Here is a 16,418-nt window from a genome sequence, read left to right as displayed (position 1 = left end):
AAGAGGATTTGAGTACAAGAATAAAGAAGTCTTGCTACAATCTTATGGAGCTTTGATAATATCACACCTGGAATACGGTGTGCAAGTTTGGTTTCCATGTTTAAGATTTAAGGAATTGGAGGCAATATAGTGAAGGTTCACTAGATAGGACAACCCTCTTTTCCCAGGGACCAATGAGGATGGGCTGAGTAAATTGGGTCTATATTCTCTGCAGTTTAAAAGAATGAAAGGTGATCTCGTTGAAACATTCAAGATTATGATGGGGCTTAGCAGGGTAGATACTGAGACACTATTTCCCCAGACTGGGGAATCTAGAACAAGGGGCGAGTTTCAGGATAAAGAGCCGATAATTTGAACTGACTTGAAGAGAAATTTCTTCACTCAAAGGATTGTGAAGCTTTGGAATTTTCTATCCCAGAGGGTGGCCATAATCGAATATATTTAGGCTTTTGGTCTCACAGGAAATCGAGGAATATGGGGAGTGTGCGAGAAAGTGGAGTTTAAGCCCAAGATCAGCCACGATCACCTTGAATGGTGGAGCAGGCTCAACGGGCTGTATGGGCTTCTGTTCCTATATCTTTTGTCCTTATGTTCTTAATCAGAGGCTGGACAAAAGGATCAGGTATGCAGCAACTAGCTACTTCCACAGATGGCACAAAAATCAAGTAGCACAATGACAAGAGCTTAGCTTTTTACCCCCATGGAATTCTTCCCACAGAAAATTACTAAATTCACAAGAAACATTTATAATTCATTGCATACATTATACAAGCAGTCCCATACTTTAGTGCAGAAATAGGATAGCCTACAAATAGTTAAATAAAATGGGACAACTCTGAACAACTAAACGATAGCATAGAATGAGAATGATATTGAACAGAAACTTCACTTGACCTAGTCCTCTACAGAAAAATCATTTAGCTGATGGATTTCAAAAATTACATTGAGTGTAGATCCCAGATTTTTCCAGGAGTTTTTTTTAAAATTGCTAGATCCTTTGTATCAATATGTTGCATGTCTCAAAGTTTCCCTCAGATCATTTAAAGATTAGTATACTAGTTGAAATGTTAAACAATATTTTGCACAATGTGATTTGCCATTTTTCTATAGTTTACTTTTTCTAATATTCCTCAACATACACTGAACCTTTTAGCGTGCTTTTTTTTTACACTTCAAATAAACAGAAAATAGAAAAAAAATCTAAAAACATATTTTACTCAGCCTACAGAGTTTTATCAATTAAACTAATATATGACTCAGCAACTATTCTGAATAATTTGTTGAGCAACTATTTATTAGGGTCTTGCAGGGCAGCACTAATTAATCAAGCATACATTATTAATTGGATCTATTTTAAACATAATACCTTAAAACATAATCCAAATACCTATGCAGCTATACAAGTTCCAGAGAAGTCAGTTTTGAGCCTTGCATGACAAAGTTGTCCCAAAACTTTGTCACATAAACAGCAAAATATTCTTTCTACCTTGCAGAATTAGCTGCATAGAACAGGACCACAGCCATTTCCGGTCCATCCAGTATTTAAAACATGTTACAGAGTTAATATGCAACTGCACATTTCAGCAGAAGGTTTTCTTTGGACAGGAGAGATAGTGGGGGTTGCAAACGAGTATGTTATCCACTTTGGAACAAAAAAACATTTGCCAGCATTATAGGTGTAATGAACCACAATTACACATCTTTTGCTTAACTATATAAATTCTGCATATGAGAACTCTTAATTGATGAATTTGGACATGCGATGCACTTAAAATTCTGTCCACACTTTTAACACAAGTACATCAGACTATGAATCTCTACACAAGGAGTATGCAACAAAGAGGAATAAATCTACAGAAAAAAAAATCTGATTTGCAAGAATTATAGAGTGGTGATATGAAGGGAACTTTAATTATCCAAATATTGATTGGAATAATGTTAGAATAGAAGGAAAGGAGAAAGGATTTATGAAATGTATTCAGGAGAACTTCTTTGACCAGTACGTTCTTGGTCTAACTAGAAAGCAGGCACTGCTGGATCTGGTGGGTAATGAGGTGGGCCAAATGAACCAAGTGTCTGTCGGGGAACAATTGGGTGAGACTGATCATTGTAGCATTATATTAGTAATGGAGAAGAACCAGGAACAATCCAATGTAGAACTTCCAAATCGGAGAGGACTAACTTCAAGGTGATGTGAGGGGGAACTAGCCAGAGTAAAATAAAATGGTAGGTAATAAAAGGGAGCCTAAAAATCTTCTACCGGCATGTTATTAGTAAGTGGGTAGTAAAGCAGGGTGGGTCCTACCAGAGAGAGAGGGCGAGATATGCTTAGAAACAAAGGGCAAGGCTGGAATATTTAATGAGTACTTTGTGTTGGTGGTTATCAAAGAGGAAGCTAAGCTGGTAGAGGTAATGGGTGGGATGAAAATTAAGACAAGATCTTTTGGAAAGGCAGGCTGTGCCATAATCTAATAAACTTCCCTAGATACAGGGGATTGGAAAGTAGCAAATGTGACACTCAATGTGAATTCAAGAAAGGGTGCAAGGGCATTTCTAGTTACTACAGACTGGTCAGTTTCAGTGATCGGCAAAGTTTTAGAAACAAAAATTGAGGAACAAAAAAAATCAACAGCACTTTGAATTATTTAAGGCGAGCCAGCACAGATTTGTAAAAGGCAGGTCATGTTTGACTATAATCTAATTGAGTGTTTTTGATGATGTAACAAAGAAGATTGATGAAGAGAATGCAGTGTATGTTTTCTCTATAGATTTAAGAAACCATTTGACAATGTACCACATAAAAGACTGAGTAATAAAATTGAGGCTCATGGAACAGTGGGATCAATGTCAGCTTAAAAAATTAAGGATAAAAAAATTGGCTTAAGGAAAGAAAATAGCAAATTGTGGCAAATGGTTTTTTTCAGATTGTAGGGTGGTAGACAGTGGAGCTCCAAAAGGTCAGTGCTGGGACCACTGCTTTATGACTTGATTTTGGAACAGAAACATTACCAAATTTGCCAATGATATCAAACTTGGAGGTGTGGCAAAGACAGTGATACCAACCGACTGCAACATAGATTGGTTAGCAGAAAGGGCAGACAAGGGGCAGATGGAATTTAAAACAGAGAAGTATGAGGTAATGCTTTTTGACAGAAGGGATAGGAAGATGCAATACAGATTTACTAACTGAGGGTGATGGAAGCAGAGATGATCAACTATTTCAAAACAAAATTGGATAGGCACTTGAGGCAAACAAATTTCCAAGGCTACGGGATAGAGTTGGGAATGGGATTTACTGGATTGTTCTACAGAGAGCCAGCAAGGACTTGATAGGCCAAACAACTTTCTTCTGTGCCTTTAGGACTCTATGACTGTGCTCTTTGACTCTATGAAAGATTTCTAATTTTTACAATAGGCAACCCAATTAGAAATGTACTCATTGTTTGGTGATGTTTCAAAATCAATTCAAAGAATCTTTTGTTCAATTAATTATTTTTAACAAGCATGACACAGAATGAGGACATTCAGTGCATCATGCCTATGCCAGCTCTTTAAAAGAATTGCCCGACAAGTTCCCTATAATTTTTGCTTTAAGTATATATCTAATTCCTTTTTAAGTTACAGCTGATTCAGTTTCCACCACCCTTTCAGGCAGAGCATTCCAGGTCATAACTTTCTTCTCCTCTAGTTCTCTTTCTGAAGGCAGGTCTTGGCAATCATTCACCAAACAAAGTGCTGTGGTTTTTTTTTTAAAACTACAGATAGGTCGAGAAGGCAAGCTCCAAACCTCTCCTCAGCTGGAATGGTATCAAACCCAGTGCTGCTGGCATTAATTTGATCCACATGACAGGCGGCATCCCACATAACTAGCTGCATAAAAAAATTTTTTACATCTCCCCTTCTTTTTTCCTAATTATATTAAATCTTTGCCCTCTGGTTACAGACCTTCCTGCTAGCAGAAACAATTTCTCTCCATCTACTCTATCAAACCCCCTCATTAATTTTAAATATCTCTATCAATCTCCGTTTAAACTCTTTTCTGCTCAAAACATAATCCCAGATTCTCTAATCTTTTCATATAACTGAAGTCCCTTCTCCTTCATGCCATTCCGGTAAATTTCCTTTGCACCTTTGAAACAATGCCAAGGCATTTTTAAAAAGTATATTCCTCAGAAATGGGTGCATTAATGTAGCTGATGTCTAACCAGTGACTTGGAAAAGGTTTATCATAACTTCCTTGCTTTTGTGCATTACTTCTCTAATTCAAGGACCTTGAACGCTTTAGCAGGGTTAAAGTATTCAAGTTAGTCTGTACCAAATTATCCTGTCACCTTCAGGGATTTTTGTATGTGAATTCCAAGATCTATGCTTCTATACCTCCCTTTAAAATTTCATGACTTAATTTACATCGCCATTCATCCTTTTTACCTAAACACATCACTTCACACTTGTCTGCGTAAAATTTCACCTACCATGCATCTCCCCTTGTCCTCTAGTCTGTGTTCAACTCCCTCATTGTTTACTACATTTCCAACCTTCGTCCCACCTGCAAAGTTTGAAATCACGTCCTCTGTCCCCAAGTCGAAGTCATTAATATATCAAAAAGAGCAGCGGTCCCAAGACTCCAGCATAATGCCACCACCAAACACATCTTCCCTTCACCCCCCCGGCGGCATTCCGTAGGGATCGTTCCCTCCGGGACACCCTGGTCCACTCCTCCATCACCCCCTACTCCTCTACCCCCACCTATGGCACCTCCCCATGCCCACGCAGAAGATGCAACACCTGCCCCTTCACTTCCTCTCTCCTCACCGTCCAAGGGCCCAAACACTCCTTTCAAGTGAAGCAGCATTTCACTTGCATTTCCCCTAACTTAGTCTACTGCATTCGTTGCTCCCAATGCGGTCTCCTCTACATTGGAGAGACCAAACGCAAACTGGGCGACCGCTTTGCAGAACACCTGCGGTCTGTCCGCAAGAAAGACCCAAACCTCCCTGTTGCTTGCCATTTTAACACTCCACCCTGTTCTCTTGCCCACATGTCTGTCCTTGGCTTGCTGCATTGTTCCAGTGAAGCCCAACGCAAACTGGAGGAACAGCACCTCATCTTCCGACTAGGCACTTTACAGCCTTCCGGGCTGAATAGTGAATTCAACAACTTTAGATCTTAAACTCCCCCTCCCCCCATCCCCACCCCCTTTCTTCCCCCTCCTTTTTTTTTCAATAATTTATATAGATTCTTCTTTTCCCACCTATTTCCATTATTTTTAAATCTACAACTAATACTTTGTTAGTCTTTCCACCCCACCCCCACTAGAGCTGTACCTTGAGTGTCCTGCCATCCATTCTTAATTAGCACATTCTCTTAGATAATATCACCACCTTCAACACCTCTTTGATCCTTTTGTCTGTGACATCTTTTGATTCTCTGCTCCTATCACTGCTTGCTTGTCCCTACAACCACCCCACCCTCAACTTCTCTCCCCCCACCTCACCCCCCACCTTAAACCAGCTTATATTTCACCCCTCTCCTAACTACACTCAGTTCTGTTGAAGGGTCATTGGACTCGAAACGTCAACTCTTTTCTTCTCCACCGATGCTGCCAGACCTGCTGAGTTTTTCCAGGTAATTCTGTTTTTGTTTTTGTTTTGGATTTCCAGCATCCGCAGTAGTTTTTTGTTTTTATCTCTAGTGACGTAGTCTACTTGGGTTTCAGCAAGGCTTTTGATAAGGTCCCGCATGGGAGTGTGATAACGAAGGTAAGAGCCTATAGGATCCAAGGCAATTTGGTAAATTGGATCCAGAATTGGCTGAGTGGCAGGAAGCAGAGGGTGATGGTCAAGGGGTGTTTTTGTGACTGGATGCCTGCTTCCATTGGGGTTCCACAGGGATCGGTGTTGGGTCCCTTTCTGTTTGTGGTATATATATATATATATATATATATATATATATGTTACACACGCACACGATTTAGACTTGAATGTAGGAGGGTTGATCAGTAAGTTCACAGATCACACGAAAATTGGTGGGGTGGTAAATAGTGAGGATAGCCTTAGGTTACAGGAGGATATAGATGAGCTGGTCAGATGGGCTGATCAGTGGGAAATGGACTTTAATCTGGATAAGTGTGAGATGATGCACTTGAGTAGGGCAAACAAGGCACAGGAATACACGATGAATGGTAGGACCCTGGGAAGTACCAAGGATCAGAGGGACCTTGGTGTGCATGTCCACCAGTCCCTTAAGGTAGGGGGGACAGGTAGATAAGGTGGTTAAGAAGGCACGTGGGATACTTATATTCTATGCCTCGGCTAATAAAGCTAAGAGCAGGGAGGTTATGCTGGAACGGTATAAAACGCTGGTTAGGCCACAGCTAGAGTATTGCATGCAGTCCTGGAATCTGCATTATATGAAGGATGTGATTGCACTAGAGAGAGTGCAGAGGAGATTTACCAGGATGTTACCTGGGCTGGAGAGTTTTAGTTATGAGGAGAGATTGGATAGGCTGGGGTTATTTTCCCTCGAGCAGAGGAGATTGAGGGGGTGTCATGATTGAGGTGTATAAAATGATGCCATAGATAGGGTGGACAGGAAGGAACTTTTCCCCTTGGTGGAGGGATCAATAACCCTTTAAGGTAAGAGGCAGGAGGTTTAGAGGAGATGTGAGGAGGAATTTTTTCACCCAGAGGGTGGTGGGAATCTGGAACTCATTGCCTGAAAGGGTGGTAGAGGCAGATACCCTCATGACATTTACGAAGTATTTGGTTATGCGATGCCATGGCATACAAGGCTATGGGGCCTAGTGCTGGAAAATGGGATTAGTTAGTTACTTGTTTGACCAGCGCAGACTCGATGGGCCAAAGGGCCTTTTTCTGTGCTGTAGACCTTTATGACTCTAAACAGCTTTGGTCCCCTTATCTAAGCAAAGATGTATTGGCATTGGAGGCAGTCCAGAGAAGGTTCACTAGGTTGATCCCAGGTATGGAGGGATTTTCTTATGAGGAGGGGTTGAGTCGGTTGGGCCTGTACTCATTGGAGTATAGAAGAATAAGAGATGACCTTATTGAAACATAAAAGATTCTTAGGGGGCTTGACAAGGTAGATGCTGAGAGGTTGTTTCCCTTTGTGGGAGAGTCGAGGACCAGAGGGCATAATCTCAGAGTAAGGGGGTGCCCATTTAAAACAGAGATGAGGAGGAATTTCTTCTCTCAGAGGGTACTCAATCTGTGGAATTCTTTACCAGAGAGGGCTGTAGAGGCTGGGTTGTTAAGTATATTCAAGACTGAGATAGACAGTTTTTAATCAGTAAGGGAATCAAGGGTTATAAGGAAAAGGCAGGAAAGTGAAATTGAGAATTATCAGATCAGCCTTGATCTCACTGAATGGCAGAGCAGACTCGATGGGCCGAATAGCCCACTTCTGTTCCTACGTCTTATGGTCTTAAAAGCTCAACGACGTTTGACAGACATGATTATTGCCTTTAACAAGTCAGTATTGGCTGTTATTTATTAAGCCCTGTTTTTCTAAGTGACAATTTATTGATTTGAATTGATATCATACACTCACTTTGCCTCCTTATTTTTTTTTCTGTTCTCCTCTGCACCATGCAGCCTTAGAGATTCTCTACTGTAATATGAATCTCATTTATCATAAACCTCTTTCATTTTAATCCCAGTTTCTTTTGTCGTTTGGGACCTTTAGCTTTGGATGTCCTCCTCCCTCATAGGAGTGCTTTGAGTTTGCACCAAACTATCACCTCTTTGAAAGCCTCCCATTGCTTACTTATTGTTTTACTCGATTATGTGCTTCCACTCCGCCTGGTCCAGATTCCTTTTCAACACTGGTGCACACGGTGCAGAAAAGAATATTGAGGCTCTGTGGCAGAGTTGCTGCAATAGCAAGGCGCATTGTCAATTTTTCCTTGCATTACCCCCTAAACTAAGATCTTCTCTCCCCTCCAGTTCATTTAGGGTTCCAGAACACAGTATAGAATCAGAATATTATATCACAGAAACATTTGCCTTTCTCCTTAAGCAGTCTAATTGAATTCCACTCTTTTGAGTAATGGTGAATCAAATGTGCTTTTATGAGACTATATAATGGATTCAAAACTGGCAGCACTTATTGAAATAGATAACTTATCCACCATTTTATCTGGAATAGTTAAAAGCCATATCAATCTATAAAAATAGTAATCATATACACCAAATGACATTGAATATCATAATCCAATAAACTTACCCAATGCACCTGGACCAGCTAACAGAAATTCCTCTCGACCAATCCGCTTTACAATCGGTCTTTTGTCCTCACTATTATATGGAAACAGGTCCTGTGAAGTTCCTGTGTTATAACTCAAAATAATATATTGGGTGCTCATTGCCAAGCAAAGGAAGTACCCATCTGCGGCTATAGCAACCGGCTGCTCCGGTGTGGAAACTTCTTTTATTAACTGGACACGGTCCTCATGCACTGCATATATTTGTACAGTTTTCCGCTTCATTGAAATGGCACAAACCTCAACACAGAAAGGATCTCCAGTCACTGGGTTCTCGTTCACAGCAAATGCAGTTATTCCTCTGATTTTAGCTCCTGATTGTACAGGCTCCAGGTTGATCATATTCAATAAAACCACAGTATTGTCACATAGAACCATAAGTCTATTCATAGCAGATGCTGCCTTTAGCTCATTCACAGCTTTTTTTAGCCCCAGATATTTGTGTAGTTGTTTTGTCGGAGTAAACGCAAGTCTCCCTGAGGTGGATGCTTTTTCTTCCAATAGAAAGTGATAAATACAGCAGTCACTTGTTCCTACATAAAGATTCTTCCCACAACATTCAATGCAGTCAATGGACATCCAAGTTTTGTCTCCTATCAGCAGATCCTGCCCAAGCACAGGAACAAGTTCAAATGCCTTCACACTCATTGTGTCTTCTCAGTCATCTAAAAAGGGACAACAATATAATGAATCATAAAATATATGCACTATCAAAACAATAGAGCCTCAAACCCCTCAGAAATTAATGGCATCCTTAGCTATTTTTTTAAAAATGTTGACTAAAACGAATTCTATAAGGTGCCCTAATTCAACATACAAAAAGAAAATCATCCCACGATCCTATCCACAAAAGCAGTATCTAAAACTTTTCAACAGAACTAACAGCAATAGAAGTGGTGAATTCATTACTGCAGTGGTAACTACACAGCTTAGGTTTTAATAGAAAAATTATGGAATTTGTGATTTTGGTAACATGACTATTTAATGCACCACAGCTAATTCACAAACCTCAAAATACTGAATCGCATCCTTAACATTAGGTGAAACAGCAGAGCACAGGAAAAGAGAAAGAACAAAAGAGTGACAATGTGTTATTCAGATCATTATGGCCAAGTCTCTCTGGCATGGAGTCAACTCCAAGACAACACGTGACAATGGAAGTGAATCAACCTTCAAACTTGGCTCACTAAAGGAACCGGGATATGTAGATATGTCATTGTGGGCTCTGATTCTTTCTAATCATAGGAAATAATTCTATAAGCCAATGCCCCAACAAGTGTAGTCATCCTGGCTGGAGAAGCTTATTAATACTGTATGCTACTAGACAGCATGGTTGTAGCTGGTAAAACTCCACAGTATTTCTACGTTCACATGGAATTCCTGTTGCTTGGGCATTTGCAAACCTGTGCCTCAGCTATTAGGGCTCGTTAGATGTTTATTTTATTCATGGTAAACCCCTTACAGACTTACCCATCTGTGCTCAACTCACCAGTCAGAATAAAAAGATAACTGACTACTGACCAAGTCATCTGGCAACAATTTAAAAAATTACCAAGTTTTTTCCAATAACTATGATGTAAAAGATAATCTGTAAAGTAAATGACAGTAATGGGTCAATATACAGCTTTGATGAAAAAGCCTATGTAACTATTCTGACAACCTTTAAGTCAATGCCAACATGATTGTGAAATTGAATGCTGGATATCAAATCAATGCAATCTACACTGGAATTCTATTGAAATAAAATCTTCACAACATGCTGAAACACTTAGTCACAAATGTTTTGAATCAATTACTAGCCTGTCCCTCAACAGCTCAATAAGTAAATGTGGTGCAGTGCTCAGCTAAACAAGCAGAGTCCAAGATTTAATTCCTTTCCTGAGCCAAATTAGCTTATCTCAGCTGGAGTAGCAATGCAGTAAATTATGTCTCCAGTTGGAAGTGCTACATGGCTGGATTCAGCTGCTATGTACCCAGCAGCTGATACTCATTGTTATGGGGCACAGGAACAGGAGTAGACTATTTAGGCCCTCGAACCCGGTCTGCCATTCAGATGAGATCATGGTTGATAGGTTACTTAACTCCATATACCTGCCTTTGCCCCATATCCCTTAAAACTTCTGTTTAATGAGTCTATCAATCTCAGATTTATTAACAATTGACCTGGGCTCAACTGCCATTTGTGGAAGTGTTCCAAAATTCCACCATCCTGTGTGTGGAGATGCCTTTCCTAGCCTCATTCCTGAAAAGTCTGGCTCTAATTTTTAAATTTTTAATTTGAAACTATGACCCCTAGTCCTAGACACCTCAACCAGCAGAAATAGTTACCATCTACCCTAAGCATTCCCCTTAATATCTGAAAAACTTTGATCAAGTCACCTAAGCTTCTAGGTTTGAGGGAATAGAACACTAGTTTGTGTAATTGTTCCCTGTAAATTAACCCATGGAATCCAGGTATCATTCAAGTAAATCTACACTGCCAATATATCCTTCCCAAAATGTGATGTCCAGGACTGCTCACAGTACTCTAGGTGTAGTCTGACCAGGTCTTTGTATAGCTGAAGCACGACTTCTGCCCTGCCGTATTATAGCCCTCTAAATATAAAGGCCAGCAATCCATTAGCTGTTTTGATTATTTTCTCCAAATGTTCAAGACATTTTAATGATCTATGTACTTGGGCCCTCAAATCTCTATAGATCGCCATTTTTTTCCAGAAATAAAACTGATCCATGCAATCACTTGGCAATATAGAACTTGAATATTGTTGAAAAGAGAGACATGTTATTGAAGCTTTTTGTCTTCGAGTGCACTCATCAGGACAAATGCAAGAATGCCAAATTTCAAATGATCACACAACAATTCATACAACAGGAAAAGAGGGTGCTGATTGGTTGGCAAGTCAACTCTGATTGGCCAAGACCTTGCCACAGACATAGCAACGGGGAACAATAGGCTCCCCAAGCTAATTCAAAGGTAACTTGAAGGTAATTCAAAGCTTGAACATAATCCTTTTTATTGCAGAGAATAAGCCCCTGCATATGAATGTATGTCGTTTCTAACAAATTAGCCTGGAAAGGCAAAGCATCTCAAAAATTTGAACAACCAGTTTAGCAAGCTGTTTCACACTGCTACTACGCAGTGGCTACTCACATGGCATTTTCTACTAACAGGGTGCTGTCATCAGTCCAAAGCTGCCAGTTTTGCTTATTTGCTTAACCTTTTGACATCTTTATAATTTTATGCTTCCATCTGCACTGCTTACAATGCCACCTATCATTGTCATTGACAAACTTGGATATGTAGTTTTCTACTCTGAGTCGTTCATAAATACAGTGAATAATTGAGGCCCCAACACATCTTGCAGAACACCACTTATAGTAACCAATTATATTAGCTGCCCAATATCCCTACTCTCTTGCTTTCTGCCACTCAGCCAATTTCCTAAACAAGTCAATAATTTGCCTTCAATTCCATCAGCTTCTGTCTCTCTTCGGGGGCTTTATCAGATGACTTCTGGCAGAACATATAAATAACATCCATAGACACTTGCCTGTCCACTACTTTAAGTCACTTCAAAAAATTTGATCAGGTTCATCAAGTGTGGCCTACCCCTTAAACTCCATGCTGGCTCTCTTTAATCAGCTGAAAAGTTAAGGTGTTCATCATTATCCTTAATTGTAGACTCTAGTAATTTCCTGACAACAGATGACACAGGGCAACACAGGACTAATGGTCACTTAAGAGAAGTATCAGAGGCCTGTTGGCGCTCACGAAACTAACCTTGTATGCGTCACCACCTTCCGTAGAAAATAAAATTGGAAAAATAATTATTGACCATGTAAATAGTTAGAGCCAATCCAACATCCATTTATATACTGACATAGATATTTGTGACTCATTGCACAATTCCAAATACAAACATGCAGTTTAAATGTGACAAAGCATGAAATGTCTAAAATGCCGCTATCTTACAACAACTTATATAGCTCTTTAACAAAATGAAATGGCCCAAGGCGCTTTACAGGAGCATTAAACAAAGTTCAATTGCAGGAACTACAGGAGTCTCCCTTTCTGCCACAGGGACGATCATTGCAAGGATCCCCTCAACCACCTTTTCCCAGTGGCTGAGAAACCCCTTCCAGAATGACAGTGCGGTTTTTACTCATCAAGGGGCATGACAGATATGGTCTTCACTGTGTGGCAAATTCAAAAAAAAGTGCAAGGAACAGCACCAATCATCGTACATGGCCTTTTTCGACCTTACCAAAACTTTATACTATCAACCATGAAGGCTTATGGAGTATCTTTGTCAAATTTGACTGCCCTCAAAAATTTGGCACCATCCTCTACCTATTCTATGATGACTTGCAATCTGTGATCTTCACCAATGGAGCCACCACAAACCTTATCTCTTTGAAAAAAAAACAAAAATACCTGGAAAAACTCAGCAGGTCTGGCAGCATCTGCGGAGAGGAGCACAGTTAACGTTTTGAATCTGAACGACCCTTCAACAGAACTAAGTAAAAATAGGTGAAATATAAGCTGGTTTAAGGTGGGGTGGGACAAGTAGAGCTGGATAGAGGGCCAGTGATAGGTGGAGATAACCAAAAGATGTCACAGACAAAAGGACAAAGAGGTGTTGAAGGTGGTGATATTATCTAAGGAATGCGCTAATTAAGGGTAGAAAGCAGGACAAGCAAGGTGCAGATAGCCCTAGTGGGGGTGGGGTGGGGTGAAGGAATCAAAAATGGCTAAGGTAGAGATAAAACAATGGATGGAAAAATATTTAAAAATAATGGAAGTAGGTGGGAAAAGAAAAATCTATATAAATTATTGGAAAAAAAAGGGGGGGGGAATTGGAAAGGGGGTGGGGATGGAGGAGAGAGTTCATGATCTAAAATTGTTGAACTCCATCCCCACCCCCTTTCCGATTTCCCCCCCTTTTTTTCCAATAATTTATATGGATTTTTCTTTTCCCACCTACTTCCACTATTTTTAAATGTATTTCCATCCATTGTTTTATCGCTACCTCTTAGCCTTTTTTGATTCCTTCACCCCACCCCACCCCCACTAGGGCTATCTGCACCTTGCTTGTCCTGCTTTCTACCCTTAATTAGCACATTCCTTAGATAATATCACCACCTTCAACACCTTTGTCCTTTTGTCTGTGACATCTTTTGGTTATCTCTACCTATCACTGGCCCTCAATCCAGCTCTACTTGCCCCGCCCCTTAAACCGGCTTATATTTCACCTCTCTTCTATTTTTACTTAGTTCTGTTGAAGGGTCGTTCGGATTCGGAACGTTAACTGTGCTCCTCTCCGCAGATGCTGCCAGACTTGCTAAGTTTTTCCAGGTATTTATGTTTTTGTTTTGGATTTCCAGCATCTGCAGTTTTTTGCTTTTAGCTCTGTGAAGACTGGGGTCAGACAACGCTGTGTCATTGCACTAACTCTCTTCCCCATTTTCCTAACTGCAATACTGCACCCCACCACTAGCAAATTAGCTACAGGAATGGAGATAATCTATAGAACAGACGGGAAATCATTAAGCCGCCTTCAATCCAAAACCAAAATCACTCCAACCTCAGTCACAGAACTTCAGATGACGTTTGTGTGCGTGCTCACTCAGAAACTGAGCTCCAGATTATTGTTGACTCCTCCTCCGAAGCATGAGAAAATGGGTCTTTCACTAAACACCTGGAAAACTAAGGTTCCCTTCCAACCAGCTCTCACAGCACAACACCTCCCCCCATCAATCAAGATCATTGGCGATATTATGGAAAATGTGGGCCAATTCCCATATCTCAGGAGCCTCCACCCAACAAAGGCAGACACAGACGACAGAATTTATTATCACCTCCAAAGCTCAGCCTTTGGCCAACTGAGGAAAAGAATATTTGAAGATCAGGATCTCAAACGCGAGACTAAGGTCATGGTGTGCCAGGAAGCAGTGATCCTTGTGCTCCTCTATGCTTCAGAGACTTGGACAACCTGCAGCAGACACCTCAAAGCACTGGAGAAATACCGCCAGCGGTGCCTTCGCAAGATCCTTAAAATCCAGTGGCAAGAAAGATGGTCCAACAGCAGTGCCCTCTCCCAAGCCTACATGCCCAGCATCAAGGTGCTAATCATTCAAAACCAGCTCTGCTACGCAGGACAAGTCGCTCATATGCTTAACACCAGACTTCTGAAGCGGCTGAGCCACCCAGAACTCGATTGCGGCAAGAATCGCCCAGGAGGACAGAGGATACGATTTAGGAACGCACTCAAAGCATCCTGAAGAGGTCAAACATCCATGACCCCACCAACTCAAGGGGTCTCTGACTTCTGACCAACCAAAACGGTGAAGGCTCACCCCAGAAGTCACTTAACACATCAAGAGACTTCATCCAGAACATGCAGAGGCGAAGTCCAGAAGTCGGAGGGACCATACAACCTCCAAGCAACCCATCTACCCAACCCTCCAAGCTGCACCTATCCCGCATGTAGCAGAGTCTGCAGATCACACATTGGATTTATCAGCCATCTTAGAACTCATTGAACCGGAATGGAAGCAAGTCATCCTCAATCCGAGGGACTGCCAGAACTGCCCGAGAAGAGAAAACAAAATATGACACCAAGCCACATCAGGCGATATTAGGTCAGGTGACAGGTAGATTTTAAGTGCCTTAAAGGAGGAGTGTGAGGTAGAGAGGCGGAGTGGTGTAGGGAGGGAATTCCAGAGCTTAGGGCCTAGGCAAGTGAAAGCACGGCCACCAACGATGGAGTCATTACAATATGGAATGCACAAGAGGCCAGAATTAAAGAAGGGTTGTGGGGCTGGAGGAGATTACAGAAATAGAGAGGGGCAAGGCCATGGAGGGATTTCAAAACGAGGACAAGAATTTGAAACTCTTAATGCAATTCTAGGATAATTCCAGCCCTGGAGTCCAGAGGAAAAGCAGAAAATGGGCAGTGGGGGGCGGGGGGGGGGAAGACAGGGAATAAGGAAATAAAGGATGCCAGCTGTTGCTTGTCCCAGTCTCCTCAGCGTAAACATGGAATTGTTGAGACCAAAAATGTTCAGTAATGAGGAAGATTGACTGGTGTCTCAACTGGGGCACAATTAGATGAAAATGCTAAACTTCTTTAACTGTATTTGTTAATTGTCAAGCTTTTGTATATCTAAAACCATAACAATGGTGAAAAAGACCATTCTCCCCATCCTGCTAATTGTTTTCAAGAGGCCATAGAATGAACTTTACTAATCTCCCTATATGAACAATTTTCCTGTTGAAAATTTCAGCTCCAGCACCCTATTTGACTCTGAGCCAAGCTTCCAATTCTACATCCTCTCCATCACAAAAGACGACCAATTCCATCTCCCTAACATTACTCGACTCCAGCCATATTTCAGACCACCTGCAGCTGATGCTCTCAATCAAGTTCTTGCTCCTTCCAGACTCAGCTATTCAAATATTCTGCTGGCCAGTCTCTCAACTGCTATGCTTCCTGTACATAAGCCTTGTACTGAGATTCTGATATTTCACTTCATTTTGGAGGAGGGGCGTGGGATAGAAATCAGGTAGAACTTAAACTGTGCCAACTTTGACTGAAAGATAATGCTCTTGCTTGAATCATAAGACCCTGCATCCAAGGAGATAATCTAGGCTGACACTTCAGTGGAGTACTGAAGGAGTGCCGTACTGTCAAGGCTGTCAAATATCAGATGCAGCAGCAAACTGAGGCCACATAAAAGACCCAGAGCAATATTTATAAATTAGGGGCATTCTCAGTATTCCTGATTTATTTTATGCCTCAACTAGCTCCACCAGGACAGATTCTCAAATCATATCTTATTGATGTTGTGTGGGATCCAGTTGTGCAAAGGTTGGCACATTTCCCTACAACAACGACTACTTCAAAAGTTACTTCATAGGCTGTGAAGCACTTTCGACAACCCAAAAATATGAAAGGTGCTATATAAATACAGGTTACACAGAAAACACATCACATTATACAACAGTTTCCGAAACTCATGGTTGCAATGTAGCGGGCTGCTGTATCCAACAGGTAATGCCTACATAATGTATTTTCTCTATTGGTAGTGCTGTAGCAATCCCCTTAACTGGGGTTTCTGCTTTTTCTTCAAATTATGT

General features: G+C 41.0%; 1 protein-coding gene across 4 annotated transcripts in view; it reads right to left on the bottom strand.

Annotated features, from left to right (window-relative positions):
* tgfbrap1 (transforming growth factor, beta receptor associated protein 1) overlaps window positions 1-16,418 on the bottom strand; it is a 96,168-nt gene that overhangs the window by 71,779 nt on the left and 7,971 nt on the right. For 3 of the 4 annotated variants that reach the window (XM_078545592.1, XM_078545589.1, XM_078545591.1), the window contains exon 2: window positions 8,242-8,943. In XM_078545592.1, coding sequence (XP_078401718.1) covers window positions 8,242-8,926 — 685 coding nt within the window. In that variant the 5' untranslated portion in view covers window positions 8,927-8,943. Of the gene's footprint in view, window positions 1-8,241; window positions 8,944-9,767; window positions 9,867-16,418 lie in introns of all 4 variants that reach the window. The other variant, XM_078545590.1, reaches the window with a different exon arrangement.

Source organism: Cetorhinus maximus, chromosome 7, assembly GCF_964194155.1.
Source record: "Cetorhinus maximus chromosome 7, sCetMax3.hap1.1, whole genome shotgun sequence".
NCBI classification, from domain to species: Eukaryota; Metazoa; Chordata; class Chondrichthyes; order Lamniformes; family Cetorhinidae; genus Cetorhinus; species Cetorhinus maximus.
This window is presented reverse-complemented; position numbering and strand designations above follow the sequence as displayed.